General features: G+C 42.4%; 1 protein-coding gene across 1 annotated transcript in view; it reads left to right on the forward strand.

The window, feature by feature from the left end:
- MICALL2 (MICAL like 2) overlaps window positions 1-19,845 on the forward strand; it is a 150,328-nt gene that overhangs the window by 119,193 nt on the left and 11,290 nt on the right. The window contains exons 12-15 of the mRNA XM_073636751.1: window positions 1,022-1,077; window positions 5,032-5,155; window positions 9,648-9,738; window positions 14,617-14,690. Of these exons, the coding sequence (XP_073492852.1) occupies window positions 1,022-1,077; window positions 5,032-5,155; window positions 9,648-9,738; window positions 14,617-14,690 (345 nt within the window). The remainder of the gene's footprint in view (window positions 1-1,021; window positions 1,078-5,031; window positions 5,156-9,647; window positions 9,739-14,616; window positions 14,691-19,845) is intronic.

Here is a 19,845-nt window from a genome sequence, read left to right on the forward strand (position 1 = left end):
CTTTCCCACATTATGCCACATGTTACAGATTCTTTGTCAAGCGTTTATAGTTTATTTATGTATATAAAGCTGAACTTCAGACAAACATAAAAGACACAAATTAATGCAGCTCTGTATTCATTATTATTTTTTTTTTGTAATGCAAGCAGTGTAAGGACCTGAATTTGAATGTATTAGCCTCTTGTAGTCCTCTAACAAAACTCAGGCTGGGAGAAGGAGGAGCAGCACAAGGAGCCAATCAGTTTGTGTTGCAGTGCTCATGTGCTAACAAGGAACATGCTGATGGCTGGAGAGAGTAGAGTGACAGGGAGTTTACCTCATCAGTCTGCAGCTTCTCTTTTGCTGCCTAGTCATAGACTAGGGGAGAGGCAAGACTGGTAAGTAGTAGATCTACACAACTGTGAAAAGACCCTTAGTTGCCTTTATGCCGCGTACACACGAGCGGACTTTTCGACCGGACTGGTCCGACGGACTTTCCGAACAAACGGACATGCCTACACACGATCACACCAAAGTCCGACGGATTCGTACGTGATGACCGGACTAAAATAAGGAAGCTGATAGCCAGTAACCAATAGCTGCCCTAGCGTCGGTTTCCGTCCGTCGGACTAGCATACAGACGAGCGGATTTTTCGATAGGAACTGGGTCCAGCGGAGTTCTGACGTAAAGATCTGAAACATGTTCCAAATCTAAAGTCCATCAGATTTTCGACCGAAAAAGTCTGCTGCAGGTCCGTTGAAGCCCACACGCGGTCAAATTGTCCGCCGGACTCGGTCCGTTGGACCAGTCCGGTCGAAAAGTCCGCTCGTGTGTACGCGGCGTTTAGATTGTAGATTTGCGAGTGTAGATTGTACTTAAACATTCAGGCAGGACTAAGGGTGATTTGACTCAGGCAAATAAAAGAACCAAACTATGACCATACCATGCCAAAATGATGTCTGACACTTGTCACTCTTCAAATTCACGGTTGTCTATATTTCAGTAAATTTCAGTGATGCGTGTTGTATTTCTCTTTTGCAGTGAAACCATCCAATCCAGGTTCAGTGGAGAACAACAACCTGATATCACGAAACAAGGTTTGTCTATTGGAATGCTTCATATAACATTGGGACTTTTACTGGTTTGGCCACGTTTATAACAAAGATTGGTCCGCTCTCTGTTTAGGACATTGCACACTGTGCCTGCATTGTACTCTTTAATAATAAAATGAAGAATGCCATGTGGAGGATCCAGTATCTGCATAATGCTGCTGAGAACTCTCTGTGATAGGTGCAGAGCTGTCACATGACTTTTCATGGGTTTTCTCCTCCTCCTGGCACGTCTTTCTCATTCAGAATCCCTTCATTAGGCCATGCCTTTGCTTAAAAAAATGAATCCATAAAGCTGACCATACATTGCTCAAATTTCAGCCAATTCCTGCTAGCTGAACCAAAAATCGAGCAGTGTTTGGTCCTGCTGGCTCCATTAAGCTGGCCATACATGGATCGAAATTTGGCCAGTTCAGCAGGAATTAGTCAAGATTCAATCATGTAAGGGCAGGCTGATTGTAAACAAGTCGATAAATTGATTGATATGGGTACAGCCAGCCTGCCGTATTTTTTACATTTTTACATTCAGAATTTGATTCATGCTGATAGCAGAGGAACGGATCAGCAGACAGAAATGACACCTAGTTCTCTGGACTGAAACAAGTACACACTAGAGAGGGATATGCTTTGTTCATATTTCATGTCTGAGGTTTACAACCACTTTAAGGTAATCCGACAGTCGGCAGGGGGAATTTGGGGGCATTTGGGCTGGAATATGGCCAGCTGTAGTCTGAATTATATACACGCTGGATATTGCCATTTTGTGGGCTTTTATACCAAGGTAACATGTCTCCGTAATCCAAGTGAATTAACCAATGCACCTATACACATTGTACCTCATTTCACAAATTGCTGTGTACAGATAACTTTAACATTAGAGAGACGTTTTATAGCTGCTATTTCTGGCCTCCTGAAAATGCTAGGCGCCTGCCAATATGCCGACTCTCTCTTTAGTACTTTAGGAGTCAGTGACCTGGAACAAGTATGTAAATCAGGAAAGTCTGCATACTTATTCTGGGTCAGTGAATCCAGAACAGTCTTACAATTAGCTTTTGCAGAATCAGAAGTCCGTTATAGTACCCTGCACATTTCTTATGGCCTATTTTTCTTTTAGTTTGGGGTATGGTAGGGAAAGGTTAGAACTTCACATTTTTATTGCTATCTTTCTCTCCCCTGAGTGGATTTTGCCTTACTTCCTGTCCCAGTGGCCCCATAAGAAATGAGAGCAGTAACCCCAACAGTGATACAGGCAGTATTTTTTTTTTTTTAAGTTCTAGTCCTTCCCAGCTCTGATAAAAAAAAGTGCTATAATTGCATTCTGTAGTCCTGCTGGAAAGATTCTTCTCACTTCCTGTGTCAGTGACCACATAGTAATTTAAGAGAAATCTTCAAAGTGAGGTCACGCAGAGCAATAAACACCTGATAGAGGGCTTAACCCTTCCCTGCTCTTTCATAAACTGAAAATTAAACATTTTTGCTCTAGTTGCTTTAACTTGGATGGTCTTACCAGCTTACAGAAAAATAGGTGTCTTTGAAACGTTAATCAAATTGATTATTACCTGTCAGTTGGAGTCAACAGAAGCCGGGGCACTTATACCACTAACTAGGAAATGAAGCAAAATTCTCAGTTTTAAAGCTGGACATACACAATTGTGGCTGAACAAGAGAATTTCATTGATTCCCAGATGCATATTAAGCAACATAGATTGAGGAATGTCAACTGTTGGCTTTTGTATACCTGAAAAGTGCTTGCATCTGATTGGATGATAGTGCTGTTTGGCTGCGAATTATCAGACCAGCTCCTTTGACAATAGTCTCCTTGAAAGCCAAGCTTTAGTTATGAATCTTTCAGGGCTTGTGTACACTTGTGGTGGATTGCTCTTCAGAAGGCATTTGACAGGCAGTTAAGCGGTTGTCACCTACCTACTGCCTGTTGTAATCCCTAAAAATGTGTGGCCCTATTCAAGCAAATGAGCCATGTTCGGTGGGTGGTACTGAGTGACGGGGATCATTTACAGCTTAAGGGGCAGCAGTTAGGGGCGGTAAACTTGCAGCTTAATCACATGTTTTTACCACTACCTAACCACAAGTGTAAACAAGCCTCTATTTTGCAATATCTATATTTCATTATTTATCAGTTTTTATCCAAGTATCATCTGGTATATTCAGTAGATGTGAACACAATAGAATGTTTTTTTGGTAGCACAGAGGAAAAAAAATGTAATATTTTTTTTCTAATGAGTAGTAAAGTTCACTAATAGCCATAGGCTAAAACCACAAACAAACTCATTTTGTACTGTTTTTCTGATATTTAAAGTAGAACTGAACTGAAAAGGTAAAATTTGCTATGTAATAATAAGGAACATTTGGAAATGAATAATATCCACAAACAACAGTTAATACACTTTTATAAACAAGCAAAAATATCATTAGCACCATTCCATTGTGGGCTCAAATTAACTTGCTATATGGAAAATTCACATAGGGGTTGAATATCATTCAATCTGTAGAGGACATAGAAGGAGAACATTTGATTTTGCCCTATTCACACAGAACGAGTGTACCAGCACTTTTGCTGGACAAATAGTTATGCAAACTTTATTATAAATAAACCACCATGCTGGTGCAGCCTAGGTCACAATAAACAAAATGCCAAAATGAATAACATCAATAAGTGATAAAGAATCAGGGAACATAAATAACACTTGAAATAAGTGAATAAATAAGCCATATTATATCACTCTAAATGGTGCAAAAACGTGTAGCAAGAACAGCATGTTGCCTTCCTGGGTATTCCAGTCTAAGGTATGAAGCGGACTTGGTGTATCTCCTCACATATCACAGCTGACTGCTACTTGGTCAGGAGTAGTTCTGCCATGGCTTAGCAGTGGGATGTCCAACAAGCTCATAAAGGTGTGATGGTCAGTTGTTCACAAACTTTTGGCCATATACTCGTACTCCTATGGTGATTTTTTTTCCATGCAGAGTATAGTATCTTCAGCAGTTTAAAGCATATTCCATCTTTTTAATACCTAAAAATAGTAAATGCACATGGAAAACAAAATGTGCCTTACTTATTTCTTTTGCATTGGGGCTGGAGAAAGTATCAATGGGCTACAAGTGTGATGACGTCATCACGCTTGTTCTCCATTGAGAACTACAAGTCCCTTTGCTGCAATGGCGAACTTGTAGTCTCTCCTTTCACAGATCTCTGTGAATGGATGATATGGCTGTGCAAGTGAAGTTACACACAGCTATGCCAAATTCAAAATTATGCAGAAGCCTGTGATAAGAAGCACCCTGCGAGTCCGGTATGTGGGGGGTGGTTTGGGGATGGGGGAAGGGCACCATGTTACAGCTTAAAAATGGGAGTGACATGAAATATGCTGTGAAAGGTGGAATTAGCCTTTAACATGAAGGCAGATGTACTAAAAATAAGGAAACCGGTTGGTGATCAAACAGGCAGTTCTTTCAGAGATTTTAGTAAATAAAGTTAACCGATAAATAAAGTAAATCAAGTTTTCAGGTACTTGGTTCAAGTTTATTTTGCACTAAATCAACCATTCTCAAGCGGTGTTCTGTGGAACCCTTAGGGTTCCTTCAGAAGTGGCTATGGGTTCCTTGAGCTGTGGCTTATTGACCTCCTATTTAATGGTGCCTGTGTAGTACTGGGGGCAACACCACTTGGCAAAGCTAGCTGCAGGACACCAGTGATCTTGTTAGCGGTCTGTAAGGGTGACCTTCTGACTACCACTGTAAGGGAGATGTTCTTTTCCCTGGCTACGAAGGTAAGGGGTATTTTTCCCACTGTCCTTCATTTAATTGGTTTTAGTAGAGGTTTCCCAAGACATAAACATTTTCAAGGGTTCCTCAACAGTAAAAAGCACTGAGCAGTCTTTATGGAATAATTGTTGGGTGAATAACTCTTGTGTCCTCTTACAGCTTCGTCCAGAGTACATCCCAGAAAAGGAGATCCAGCGACAGCTGAACATCATCGAGCAAGAGCTGGACACCTTGGAGCAGCGAGGAGTAGAGCTGGAGAAGCAGCTGCGTAGCTGTGATGGAGGTAAGCTATTGAGGTGTTCTACCTGAAACTGACCACCACTGATCCGTGCATGGAGGCAATAATTGCTTTTGGAAAATGAGCTAAAACTTGGATTTACTGTATGATTGCATTTTTGAATAGTAATAAGAAGAGCCGGCAAAACTGTAATCCTTGAAGTGTCATTTATTGGTACATCAGAGTGACAATAAAACAAAGCTGACGCATTTCGGCAATAACCTAATGCCCCGTAGGATTTTTTCCGTCGGATGTTGGCTCAAACTTGTCTTGCATACACACGGTCACACAAAGTTGTCGGAAAATCCGATCATTCTGAACGAGGTGACGTAAAACACGTACGTCAGGACTATAAACGGGGCAGTAGCCAATAGCTTTCATCTCTTTATTTATTCCGAGCATGCGTGGCACTTTGTGCGTCGGATTTGTGTACACACGATCGGAAATTCCGACAACGGATTTTGTTGTCGGAAAATTTTATAGCAAGCTCTCAAACTTTGTGTGTCGGAAAATCTGATGGAAAATGTGTGATGGAGCCTACACATGGTCGGAATTTCCGACAACAAGTTCCTATCACACATTTTCCGTCGGAAAATCCGACCGTGTGTACGGGACATTAGTCGTAGCTAGTTTGAAACAGATATTGCAAAATATATAGATACACACAGGCAAACTCCATCTCTACAAAATTGGCCTATCAGGTTAGTGTCACAGAAAATTAACATATTTGATTGATACCGCCAATTATTCAAATGGTTAGTGACTACACCTGTTTTTAGCCAGCATGAGAAGAGGGAGAGGAAAGAAAGGCAATATAAAATTATTTATAAAAACTAATATAAAACTGAAGAGGATGATGTCATTTGAGAAATAGATCCACATCCATAAATTGTATCCTTTTTTGATCCCGCCATAAATTGAATCCCCCCTCCCTTTTTTTTTTTTTCTTTTTTTTTTTCCTCTTTTGATCCTGCCATGAATCTTGACTTTAGATTTTGTTGCTACCACAAAGTATCTTATTTGAACATTTTGAAAATTTTCCCTTCTTTTAAGGAATATATTTCTCCCTTGGAGTAATGAGGTCCTAATATCTCATGTAGCATTTTTTCTACACACTTCTTTTTGGCTCAACAAAATAATTTTATATTGCCTTTCTTTCCTCTCCCTCTTCTCATGCTGGTTAAAAACAGGTGTAGTCACTAACCATTTCAATAATTGGTGGTATCAATCAAATATGTTAATTTTCTATGACACTAACCTGATAGGCCAATTTTGTAGAGATGGAGTTTGCCTATGTGAGTGTGTGTGTGTGTATATATATATATATATATTTTGCCATATCTGTTTCAAACTAGCCACGACTAAGGCTATTGCTGAAATGCGTCAGCTTTATTGTTTTATTGTCACTCTGATGTACCAATAAACGACACTTCAAGGATTACCGTTTTGCCGGCTCTCCTAATTACTGTTGCATTGGAGTGTGTTGGGACACATCGAGCCTCGGCACCTGTGAGTTGACCTGGTGTATGGATTGAGTTGTCCCTGCAGAGAGCGCTGTTACCTTTCTTCTTTTCCATGCATTTTTGAATATACACTCTTTATATGAGTAATTTTTAAGGTGAACATTCTTGATTCTGTAAATTCTCAGGCAGTGCTGGGAATACATGCAGTGCCTTGAAAAAGTATTTATACCCCTTGACATTTTCCACATTATGTTACAACCAAAAACATAAATGTATTTTATTGGGATTTTATGTGATAGACCAACACAAAGTGGCACATAATTGTGAAGTGGAAGGAAAATGATAAATGTTTTTTTCAACATTTTTTACATATAAATACGTGAAAAGTGTGGCGTGCATTTGTATTCAGCCCCCCCCCGAGTCAATACTTTGTAGAACCAGCTTTTGCTGCAAATACAGCTGCAAGTCTTTTTGGGGATGTCTCTACCAGCTTTGCACATCTAGTGTGACATTTTTGCCCATTCTTCTTTGCAAAATAGCTCAAGCTCTATCAGATTGGATGGAGAACGTCTGTGAACAGCAATTTTCAAGTCTTGCCACAGATTCTCAATTGGATTTAATTGCCACACATAACGTTTTGCTTTTAGGCCTAAAAGTTAAAATTTGGTCTCATCTGACCAGAGTACCTTCTTCCATGTTTGCTGTGTCCCGCACATGGCTTCTCGCAAACTACAAACGGGACTTTCTTTCAACAATGGCTTTCTTCTTGCCACTATTCCATAAAGACCAGATTTGTGAAGTACCCGACTAATAGTTGTCCTGTGGACAGATTCTCCCACCTGAGCTGTGGCTCTCTGCAGCTCCTCCAGAGTTACCATGGGCCTCTTGTCTGCTTCTCTGATTAATGCTCTCCTTGCCAGGCCTGTCAGTTTAGGTGGACAGCCATGTCTTGGAAGGTTTGCAGTTGTGCCATATACTTTCCATTTTTGGATGATGGATTGAACAGTGCTCTGAGAGTTGTTCAAAGTTTGTTTTTTTATAACCTATCCCTGCTTTAAACTTCTCCACAACTTTATCCCTGACTTGTCTGGTGTGTTCCTTGCCTTTCATTTTGCTGTTTATTCACTTGGGTTCTCTAACAAACCTCTGAGGGCTTCACAGAACAGCTGCATTTTTATACTAAGATTAAATTGCACACAGTTGGACTCTATTTACTAATTAGGTGACTTCTAAAGACAATTGGTTCTATCACATAATCCCAATAAAATACAATTACGTTTTTGGTTGCAACATGAAAAAATGTGAAAAATTTCAAGGGGTATGAATACTTTTTCAAGGCACTGTACTTCCACAAAGTCCTGACAATTAACACCACAATGTTAAGATATTTTTAATTTAAAAGACAGCAGATAGGGTTCATAGGAGGTTTATCTAGCAAGTGCCATCCATGTGTGTATTGTAGGCAGAATGCATTGTGGGCTGGTATACAAATGAAAAAACTACTGCCATTTTTTTGCTGTGTTAAATTGGTGCAGACTAAAGAAGAGCACGGGTTTGGTCCAAATCTGGATTCAGACTGAACCGGGAAGGATGTTCTCACTCCTGCCTACTGCTACTGAATCGACTTCAGCCAGGGCTTTCCCTGCCCCTCAGCTGCACATACACAAAGGGATGGGGATGCTCTGCTCGTGACATCATTCGTTCAATATGGCCATATGTCGTTGGCCTAATGTCATTGACCGTATGACAATGACATTAGGTCAGTGATGTCACAAGCATACTCGCCTCTTTGTGTACATGGAGCTGCAGGGTGGGAAATGTCTTGGCCATCGGTGGTTGAGTGGCAGTTGGCAGAAGTGACAACTTCCGTCCGGATTTGGTGTAAACCTAAGTTGGGACCAAACCTGTGCTCATTCCTAGTGCAGACACACACAGGGGAATTTCTGATGTCTTGATGTACTTTTAAGGAGGATGGAGGGGGGGAGGGGGGGAATCCCTATGATAAGCCTGCTCCTAATCTCTGTAGAATTAGGGCCCATTCTTTACAGAAATGTCTTAGCACAGCAGTGTTGCTTCACGTATATTTATAATGTATTCAACAACAGTCTCTGTGATTAATCTAAATGCTGGAAAACATTTAATTTGCTTTGTGTGCTGACTAGTTGGATCGAGTGTTAGGGAATTTTTGCATTGCATCATTACACAAGACTGATGAAAAAATAAGTTTTGGACCAGATAGCTGGATTTTGGAACTATTTGCAGTCTTTTAGATAAAGTCTGTTGGGACCTTTTGATGTCAGTTTTTGGGTATTTCTGGGAGAATTTATACACAATTAGGATTACGGTTATTCTAGATTACCCTAACAAATAGGTAGAGGATTGCTGTAAACTATTTTTTATTGAGAAGGATAGTTGGTGAAGCTGATGGGAATTGTGGCTGGGAAAGATTTTGTGGACAAGTACTGATCGTCTATCTATCTATTCGTTGGTGCTCATTTGTGTATATATAATATACAAAACTAGAGAGCAATATTAACAATACTCGTCCTAATGACATTTGACAACCACTGGAATCTTTCTTCTAGTACAGTGGTCTCCAAACTGCCAGGAATGTAACTTTTTTGAAACGGTTAAATCAATGGGTTTAGTTCCGCTTTAATGGTAGATCAGCTTTCTCAGCCAGGGTTCCATGGAACCTTAGGATTCCTCCAGAGTTTGCTAGGGGTTCCTTGAGAAATTAGCATTTTCTACCTCTCAGATAAGTAACCACTGACACCAATCAGCAATGGTCATTTTAGATTTCTGTAAGGGGGAAATGTCCTCAATGATCACGAATGTATGAAGCATTGTTCCCAGTGACCATCACAATAATGTCCCGTGAGTTGTAGATATAGAAATTATTGGAAGGGGTTCCCTAAGACTGGAAAGTGTTCCTCTGTATTATTAAGTCTGATCTAGATCAGATTTGGAAGCTATTTGGTTAAACCCTTGTTAAATGATGTTTAAATCTAATCAATCTCTCTTGTTCTAACCAGATGAATCAGAGGACTCTCTTATGGTTGACTGGTTTAAGCTCATCCATGAAAAACAACTTCTTCTGAGACAGGAATCTGAGCTCAATTACACGTAAGTATCAATCTCTCTTCTACAATTCACTATTGCTTTCTTGGGAGTCTGGCAAGTTAAAAGCTTATGATATTTAAATTGTATGCGCAGCTGTTGAAAATAGATATAACTACTGCTTGTGTCATCAAAGAAAATGAAGTAAAATGATGTAAGCAATAAACTCTTTTTATTGATTGCTTTTCTGGAAGCTACACCATTGGATCAATAGTAGCAGCAAGGTCTTCTGACCATTAAAGTCCATTTCTAGTTTTTTTTTTCAGTATTCACTTGTCCTGCTGTGTGAAATAAACAGCATTTAATACTTACCATTCTTAGGTATTCCTTTACTCATCCTGCTTGTAGAGCAGGCATTTTTTTGGGTTGAATGACGCTCTGAGTTTTCCAACCAAATCTTGTGAGTTCAGGCTGTCATGGACACACCCCCTAGCCCCGGTATCATCCTGCAGCCTGGGCTAACAGTGTACTGCATAGAACACCTCTCATGCATCAAAATGCTAATATGTTGGAGCACCATTTTGTACAGAATTTAAACTTGACTACAATAAGACTACATGGAAGTCATTTGCAATTGAGATATGTATGCTTTAAATTGGTAAAAGTTAATTGCAGGTAGGGGTGCAGAAAAGGTAACGGAAAGGATTGGGGGGCAGCCGGAGCTGTGCTTTAAAGTTGAACAGGAAACTGGTCGGAAAACTTTAACCTAAATGCATTCCTCATATCCACAAGGATATAAATCCATTTGTGAGTACCAAATGCCTTCGAAACCCAGATATTACCTTGTAAAAGGAGCAGTGACATCATCACTCTGCTGCACAAAGCTTGTGCGGAGAGCAGAGCTGCAGGAGGGACCCAGCAGGCCCCACCCACTACAGGTTGCCTGCAGAAACTACAGCGGGGGGGGCGGAGATGAGACCAGTCACCCTGCACAAGGAGAGAGAGCAGCATTGACTGGTCTATTACAGGAAACTCTTGCCGAGAGGGAAAGTTTCACACTGGATTATTGTACAGATCTGAAAGAAATACACAAAGCACAGTAAAATTCAAGTTAGAAAACGCAAACCTCTTGTACATAGGCAATATTTGCTTATCTTTGAGTTCAGCTTTAGGACAACAGGAGGTCCTTTGGCATCATGTTAGACACTTTGCAAATTGTGACATTCCTTTGTTTCCTCTTCCTATGGGTGTGTGGTTAGTAGAGGAGCTTTTCTTTCCAATAATTTTATTAGTCCTATTCCAAAAGTATTACAAATGAGTCCCAATCTGTTAATATACAGTGATACTTTGGATTAAAAGCATAATTCGTTCCAGAAGAATGCTTGTAATCCAAAGCAGTCGTATATCAAAGCGAGTTTCCCCATAGGAGTCAGTGGAAACTCAGATAATTCGTTCCACAGTGACTGCTATTGTATGTAGTACTACATGTGGGCAGAGGTGGGGGGGGGGGGGGGGTGCCGGAGACACACTGAAACACTCGGAGACCACTCAGAGCCGCTCGGATGCACTCCAAGAGGCTCGGGAACGGAGTGTTTCCGAGTGTCTCCGATCGGCTCCGAGTGTTACCGGCGCCCCCACACCTCTGGCCAAATGTGGTTCTGCACACCCCATTGGCTTGAATCCTGCTTGTCTTGCGAGACAAAGCTGGCAAACCGAGTCAGAATTTTAAAAAAATAATAGCTCGTATTGCAAAACGCTTGTAATCCGAGGTATTACTGTATCTTGATACAGAGCTTTTGTCGTACAATCGAGAAAGTGAAAAAAACAAACATTCATAACTTTCCGAAAGTTCGATAAGGAAAAAGTATTAAACCAAGGACTTTAGGGTGTCCGTTTATTAACTGTAGCCTGTTGTTCCACAACCTAGTGGTTAACAGGTTACAAAAGGGACCTATTTATCGCTGTTCAGCCTGCCAGGCCACTCGCTAATCCAGAAAAAATAGCTGAAGTGCAGAGGACCTTTTCTAACCTCTCAATCCAGTAATAGACCTATTAACTCTTATGCCACGTACACACGATCGGAAATGCCGCCAGCAAAACTCCGATGAGAGCTTTTGGTCGGAAAATGCAACCGTGTGTATGCTCACATCAGACTTTTGCTAGCGGAATTCCAGCCAGCAAAAGATTGAGAGCATGTTCTCTATTTTTCGGTCGGAAAAAGTTCCTATCCGAAAATGCGATCATCTGTACAATTTCCGACACGCAAAATTCCTACGCATGCTCGGAAACAATTCGACGCATGCTCAGAAGCATTGAACTTAATTTTCTCGGCTCGTCGTAGTGTTGCACGTCACCACATTCTTGACGATCGAAAGTTCAGAGAACTTTTGTGTGACCGTGTGTATGCAAGGCAAGCTTGAGCGGAATTCCGTCGGAAAAACCATCCAAGTTTTTTCCAACGGAAAATCCGCTCGTGTGTACGGGCATTAGAAAATATATGGTACTAATGTAAAAAGGGTTAGACCAAAAGTAGTATATCTGTTATGAGCAGACCCTGTTAGGCTTAATGAACTACTGGTTTATTGAATTTCCTGGAAATGCCAGTTTCAGATAATTATCTGTGCTTACATCTGAAGGTGTACTCTCACACTTGGGCCCATTTAACTGAGCCATGCCCGAGTTTGATTCTCCCCTCCTCCCCACTCCCCCTGCTGGCTTGCACATGCACTGGTTTGTAATGAAGTGTTCTCAGGCAGGCACACTCTGCTACTAACCAGATCAGTGATCCCTGTTTCACTACACAGTTCTCTATGGCCCAACTTGATTTGCAAACCGTGCTGGATCACAAGTAAACCGCACCTGGGACCACCTGTTCCAAGAGGTCCCAAGCATGGTACACTTAACTGGCGGTTTGGAGCACTCATACTACACAAACGAACCAGCCCGTTTGTTCGCACCCCCCCCCCTCCACTTGCCACATACTTGGCACTTTTGGGGGGGGGGTTGCCTAGTTTTGACAGGTACCCGCTCCCACTTCCAGGTAAGATCGTCGATCTATGAAATTATCGGCCACTCCTCCTTCCCCCTCGCTGCCTTCTGGGACACACACAGGTTCCAGAAGATGGCAGGACTATTCAGAAAGTGCAGCGCCATTTGCACATGCACAGTAGGAAACTGCTGGTTTCCCTTACTTACAATGCCGGCACCTACACCCGAAGTCGATTGACGAATCAGCTCGGGGTGCTGGCATCACGAGATCCCTGGACAGGTAAGTGTCCTTATATTAAAAGTCAGCAGGTGCAGTATTTGTAGCTGCTGACTTTCATTTTTTTTTCCAGACTTAAGCACCTCTTTAAGTTTAATTTCTCTTGCTGAAAAAATCTAAAGGAGAAAAATTACAATATACCCCATAAAGAGACTATGATAAGTGGGCAGAGCTGGCAACTCAATCCACTTCCTACCACAAGAGTAACCAACAGTTACGATAAACATGGTGGGTAATTAAGCTCCCCAGCATCTACTGAAATAGTACATTTTGGCTGGACTGAGCTTTAAGGCACACTCGATTATAAACTACTTCTGACATTTATATTAAAGTGTAATTAAACCCAAGAACAAAAATATATTATATTGCAGTTTATCAGTCCTTAGATGTGGTGGCTGCATTATTTTTCTTATTTTCAGGCAACAAGTACATTTTCTGCAAGTACAGAATATACCTGTTGATACCATCATAAATCCAGTGTTCTTGTAACTTCCTGTGTACGGAACCAAGACTTCAAACAATGTTATCAGTGTTCCCAACTATCTTTTTTGAGCTTCAAACAACACACCATTGTGTAATGGGGATGAAGAGAGGGGGCAAGGGTATTTGTAGTCCAAATTAGGAGGGCGGGCTAGAGCGACAATGCTTCTCCTCTATCTGAGCGTTGCCACTGTAGAGTAGGAAGTATATTACTTGCAAATGAAAATAAAGTGAAAGAAGCCCAAAAAAGTCATGCGACCAGCACATCTAAGGACTAGTAAGCTACAATGTATTACATTTTGTTTTTGGGTTTAGATACTCTTTAATATTGCCAAGAAGACCGTATACCCATACAGGTTATGGTGAGAAGGGATTTAAACATTTAATAAACCCTCAAGGCGGTGGGCAGAGCCATCCAAATCATTGCGTTTAGCCATGTTGGCCATATGCACATCCAGAACCACTGGTGTATAATGCAGATAGAGCTTCATTTTATAGAGCCATTTATTTAAAACTGCATACAGCTGTTTATGCACCTAGGCAGGACAGGTGCATTTAGTAGATCTGCATTCCAGACCTTCATCCCTAAACACACAGGGACCTAAACGCCAGTACCACACGGTACAGCCTCCAGCTGGATGGCCCCATGTACAAGAGGCCTAAGGAGTGGGGATTGGGACCCAACAAGGCAGTATAGTGCAAAATACAAATTTATGTAGAAAATAGGAGTCTGACAGGCAGAGCATTAGAAGATAAAAGAATGGCATATTTCTATCAGGAATCATTGGAAATCTGTACGGAATCTGTATGTTTTGATCACAATACTTGTCGGCATATACCTTTTTATGAAGCAGGTCTGCAAGATTGCCTAAAGCTCTGAGCTGTGCAATGCCAGCCAATCGTGCAAGCCTGGACTCCCGTGCAAGCCTAGACTCGAAGGTTTTCTTAGTCTGTTGCTTGTTTTAGGAATTGTTTGGTCTAGTTTTTCTGATGGGATACACTTGAAAGACTTATCCTGTGTAACAGTGTTTTTGGTGCTTCTTGAACGGCTGGAAATCAGCAGCGGGAAGGGAGTGTGTGTTTGTTGGCAGGCCCTGGGCTTTGTAAACAAGCCCTGATTTGAAAGAAAGTAGCTTGGCTGGCTCTCAGCATTTGTACAATGTACACAGACTCCTAATGGTTTTGTCAATGTTTTCCAGATCTAAACAGCAGGCTCTGGAGGAAAAACAGCAGAATGTGGAGACTGAGCTGCGTAATCTGATGGACAAGCCAGGTGAGATGAAAGAAATCCTGATCTGGCATGACATGGCGTAAGGGAACGTGCAAGGGCTTGTGAGTCACTGTAGTGCAGTATAGTGAGAAGGCATGAGTTATGTTAGAAGCCCGGAGCTCTGCCATAACCTGATCTACTGAACGGCCACACCGCGCAAAAGAATTACTGATATGGGAGTGTCTCTTAGCAAGAGACTGAATAGAAAGGCAGATTAGCTTCAGAATTCCAGGTGACTGGCAACACACCTGCAGTTTATTCTTATGATCTGTAAATACTTCTGAGTGATTTCTTTAGCTCAGATACAGGTATTTTTATGTATTCTATGATGTGTATAACACCAATAACACAAAGTGTTAGGCCTGCCATTCAGCAGGAACCGGCTGAGATTCGACCCTTTAATGGGCAGGCTGAATATACCAAGTTGATCGATCATCTTGGGTACAACCAGCCTGCCAGATTTGCTTTAGATTATTGTATTTGTGGAGAGCGTGTACTGTGCTAGTTAACCTTTACGTTTTCCTTATCGTACATCATGGGACACAGAGCCTTAAGTAATTACTTAATGGGTTATAGGCCACCTTCAGGTGTTGACACTGGTAAACCCCATTAAAAGAAAGTTTACTCCCTATATAACCCCTCCTCCTTCCAGGAGCACATCAGTTTTTTTCACCAGTGTCTAAGGTGTTGGTCACGAATGAAGAAGTGCTCTGAGGAGCTCCAGGAGGGATCCGTGTTGGATTTAAATTCCTCCATAAAAAGAAACCAGATCCATCCAAAGTGCCACTGAGGCCTAAGATGGATAGTACCTGGGACCTCGTACCTGAAGCACGAGGTTTTGCCTGTAACACCTCTCTTTGTAGGGCTGGACCCCAGGAACCCAGGTCTTGTTACATTACCTAAAGCTTCCTGATGGGGTGCTTGTACATGGTCCAAGGCAGTTGGAACCCCATTTTAAGGACCCAGTCCTTGAAGGTTTGCTAAACGCAGCCCGCCGTGATGGGTAAAGGTTGGATTTTCTGTTAATTCAGCAAAATCCTGCGGCGAGGATAAGGTAAGTGAAGAAACTTGGGTATTAAAAACATCTTTGTATTTCTTCCATTAAAGGAAAAAAATGTTGTCATGCCTTAAAATCTCCACTAGATGGAGTCTATGCACATACCTTACTGATTACCTTCACTGATTAGCTCAGTCCATGTCTGGCTACACAGCGTGAGGAAGGGAGATTTGCAAGGTAAAAAAGAAATCTGCAAAAAAATGTCTTTTTCTCTCCCTGATGGGACCAGAGGGGTAGGGGGACAGCAGCGCTGCACCCCCATTACATTAGCTAATCCCCCCCCCCGTGGGTGATGCGGACGTCCCGCTATTTTACTACTAAAAGTTTGTTACCTCAACTGTATATATCTGTGCCTCACTGCAGGAGTCTCTGAATCCCCCCCCCCCCCCCTTGGGTCAGGGACCCGAAAAATGCTGCGCTTAGGCACGGGAAAAATTTTAAATAAAAAAGGGGGCAGGGATTTTTCTGAGGGGGCGGGGCCTAAACGCAGGTGCCGTGAGGGCGCACGCCAGGCTAAAAGCAGATAAATACAGCTGTGTCAGTCTCTCCTCTGCTGATGGAGGGGGAAACAAGCTGCCTGCACACAGGGACTCATGAGCTGTGGGACACGTATGGGTTGCAAAAACTGGCATTCCTGATTCAGGAAGGACACTCTTTTTCCAGCACTAGGCTGAACTTTATAGTGGCTTTTAAAGTCATGACTATTTTCAGCGATTTAGTGAAAATTGTATAGCGTCTCTATTTTTGTACTTAGGACTATGCCTGCCAAAAAAGACACCACAAAAGCCAAGGTTTCACCCCCAGGCATTGGGATCTCGAGCTGTATTTCCAGGCTGTCATGCTCACCTGAATTACCAGTTATGGCAACTCAGGGTGAACCATTGGAACAAATTGATGGTGCACCTGCCTCTTACATCTCTGCACCTGTATATGTGACTGAAGATGCCCTTTCCTCCTCCCTCCCAGGGTCTGGAAGAAAAATTATCGGCTTTAATCGCATCCTCCATTCAAATGGATAGGAAGCGTACTAGGTCCCCTTCCCCCACTTCAGCTTTGCAAAGGGAACAGTGGGCACACGATGAGGTGTTACCCTCAATCGATCAGGAAGAAAAGCAAACCGATGATTCCTCTGCAGAAGAAACAACGGTAGATGAACCTTTTTCAGTTTCTCAATCTGAGAAATTGCTGATACAATCTCTTACAGAAATGGTTCGTTCCACTTTCATGCTGTGGTATGTTGAAGACGAAATCAAGACCGAAGGGGATCAAGAAGGAAATGGTTCATTCCATTTTCATGCTGCCTCTAACAGAGTCTCATGAAAACTCTGCCTTTTCCTTAGGTTCTTTAAAACCTTCCAATCCTTTGCATGCATTTCCAGCACATGCATTACTAGAACAGCTTATTTTTGCTGAATGGGATCACCCAGATAAGCATTTTCTCCCTCGTAAGAGGTTTTCAATTCTCTATCCGCTGGAGGAGAAATTCTCCAAAAAATGGAAAGTACTAGCAATTAACTCTGCGATTGCCAATGTGAATAATAACTTAACTTGTCCTGTAGACAATGCACAGATGCTTAAGGATCCAACAGATAAGAAGTTGGAATCCCTGCTAAAATCTGCCTTTTCCATAGCAGGTGCCATCACTCAGCCCCTGCAGTCGCCGCGATAGGCGTCTGCCAATCCCTAAAGGACTAAGCTAAACAGGCCCTTAGAGAGCTTCCTACACAACAAGCTTGAGGTTTGGCTGAACTACCTAAGGCATTATGTTTTGCCATAGATGCCATTAAAGATTCTATTCACCAGGCACCCCGCCTTACGCTTATGCTTGTACATGTGCCTAGAATCCTGTGGTTGAAAAATAACCCAGGGAGCAATGTCCCAGTGATCCACCTTAAGTGAAACCAGTCTGTCCCTACTGCGTGCGATGTCGGATTCATTTCCATGTCCTTTCATGGGGAGCGACTATTCGGAGAAGACTTGGTTAAATATATCAAGACAATTTCTTGTGGGAAAAGTACTCTTTTACCAGTCAAAAGAAAATATAAACGCCCTTCATTTAAACGGGTTATTTCTCCTGCAGCAGGGGCTTTCGCCTCTAGGCAGTGGCAATGGCCTCTGCCGTCAGACTCTAGAGGAAAACCTCAGGGTCAGACCAAGGCTCAAAAGAAGCCCTGGGGTAGGAAATCTGCAAAACGGAATCCTAAATCCTCATCATGAAGAGGCAACCCCACTCACCAAGGTGGGGGAAAGACTTCTGCAATTTTCAGAAGTCTGGAAAAAGGAAATTCAGGACAGATGGGTCATCTCCACAGTAACGCTGGGGTACAAGCTAGAATTTCAGGACTTTCCACCATCTCGTTTCCTGAGATCAAGCGTTCCCAAAGATCCAGAGAAGAAACAATCTCTGTTTCAGGCTCTAGACGATTAAAATCTCAAGGGGTGATCATACAGATCCCCACAAAAGAGCAAGGTCTTGGGTTTTATTCAAATCTTTTCATGGTACCAAAACCAAATGGAGACGTCAGACCCATTATAGATCTAAGAAAGCTAAATCGATTCCTGAAGATCTGCTCCTTTCGCATGGAGACAATCAGGTCGGTAGTTTCTATCCTTCTAGGAAGAGAACTTCTGGCATCAATCGACATCAGGGATGCATATCTGCATGTCCCTATATTTCCTGCTAATCAAAAGTTTTTGCGGTTCGAGTTAGAACAGGTGTTCACCAAAGTGCTGGCCCCACCTCTAGCCAGGTTAAGAGCACAGGGAATAACATTCGTAGCGTACCTAGACGATCTATTACTTATAGATCAATCTGTGACTCGTTTGGAGCAAAGCGTACGCACTACAACCAACTATCTGAAAAGTTTGGGTTGGATTCTCAACCTAGAGAAATCTTCCTTAATACCGCTAAAAAGGCTGGAGTACTTGGGTCTGATCATAGACACAGCTCAGGAAAGGGTGTTCTTGCCTCAAGCAAAGATCAACTCCATAAGAGAGCTGGTGCGGAGGGTCAGGTCAAATGGCAATCCCTCCATTCGCCTCTGCATGAGGTTGCTAGGAACCATGGTGGCTTCATTCGAAGCAGTTCCCTATGCCCAGTTCCATTCAAGACTGTTGCAAAACAGTATCCTGTCTGCTTGAAACAAAACAATTCAAGCTTTAGACTTGCCAATGTGGCTGTCCCCAAGAGTGGCCCAAAGCCTCACTTGGTTATTAACCCAGAATCTGCTGAAAGGAAAATCCTTCAGACCAGTCATCTGGAAAGTGGTAATGATGGATGCCAGCCTTTCAGGCTGGGGAGCAGTACTAGAAAAGACAACTGTCCAAAGACAGTGGTCAAGAACCGAAAGAATCTTTCCCATCAATATCCTAGAGGTTCGGGCAGTACATATGGCTCTAAAGGCCGGGACTTTCAGGTTACGGGATTGTCCTGTCAGGATTCAGTCTGACAATGCCACAGCTGTGGCCTATATTAATCACCAAGGGGGCACCAAAAGTCTCTCAGCACAGAGAGAGGTGAACCATATTCTAACATGGGCAGAAAGGAATGTTCCATGCCTTTCTGCAATCTTCATTCCAGGAGTAGAGAATTGGCAGGCGGACTACTTAAGTTGCCAGCAGTTATTCCCAGGGGAATGGTCTCTTCACCCTGACATATTTCGGGCTGTTTGCCAAAGATGGGGGACTCCGGACGTGGATATTCTAGCATCCAAGTTCAACACGAAGTTGGTCAACTTTGTGGCCAGAACAAGGGATCCATTCACATGCAGAACAGATGCGTTGGTGACCCCATGGGATCAGTTCTCACTGATCTATGCATTGCCCTCTATTCAGTTGCTGCCTCGACTTCTTCTTTGCAGGATCAAGCTGGAAAGAAAGCCGATAATTCTGGTGGCACCAGCATGGCCCAGAAGGTCATGGTACGCAGAAATCGTAAAGATGGCAGTGGAGGGCCCATGGTCCCTCCCACTACGGCCAGATCTGCTCTCTCAGGGACCGATATTCCATCCTTCCTTATGGTCTCTAAATTTAACAGCTTGGCTATTGAAACCCACATTCTAAAGTAACGTGGGCTTTTCCGGGTCAGTTATCTCTACCCTG

Source organism: Aquarana catesbeiana, linkage group LG06, assembly GCF_042186555.1.
Source record: "Aquarana catesbeiana isolate 2022-GZ linkage group LG06, ASM4218655v1, whole genome shotgun sequence".
Classification (NCBI taxonomy): Eukaryota; Metazoa; Chordata; class Amphibia; order Anura; family Ranidae; genus Aquarana; species Aquarana catesbeiana.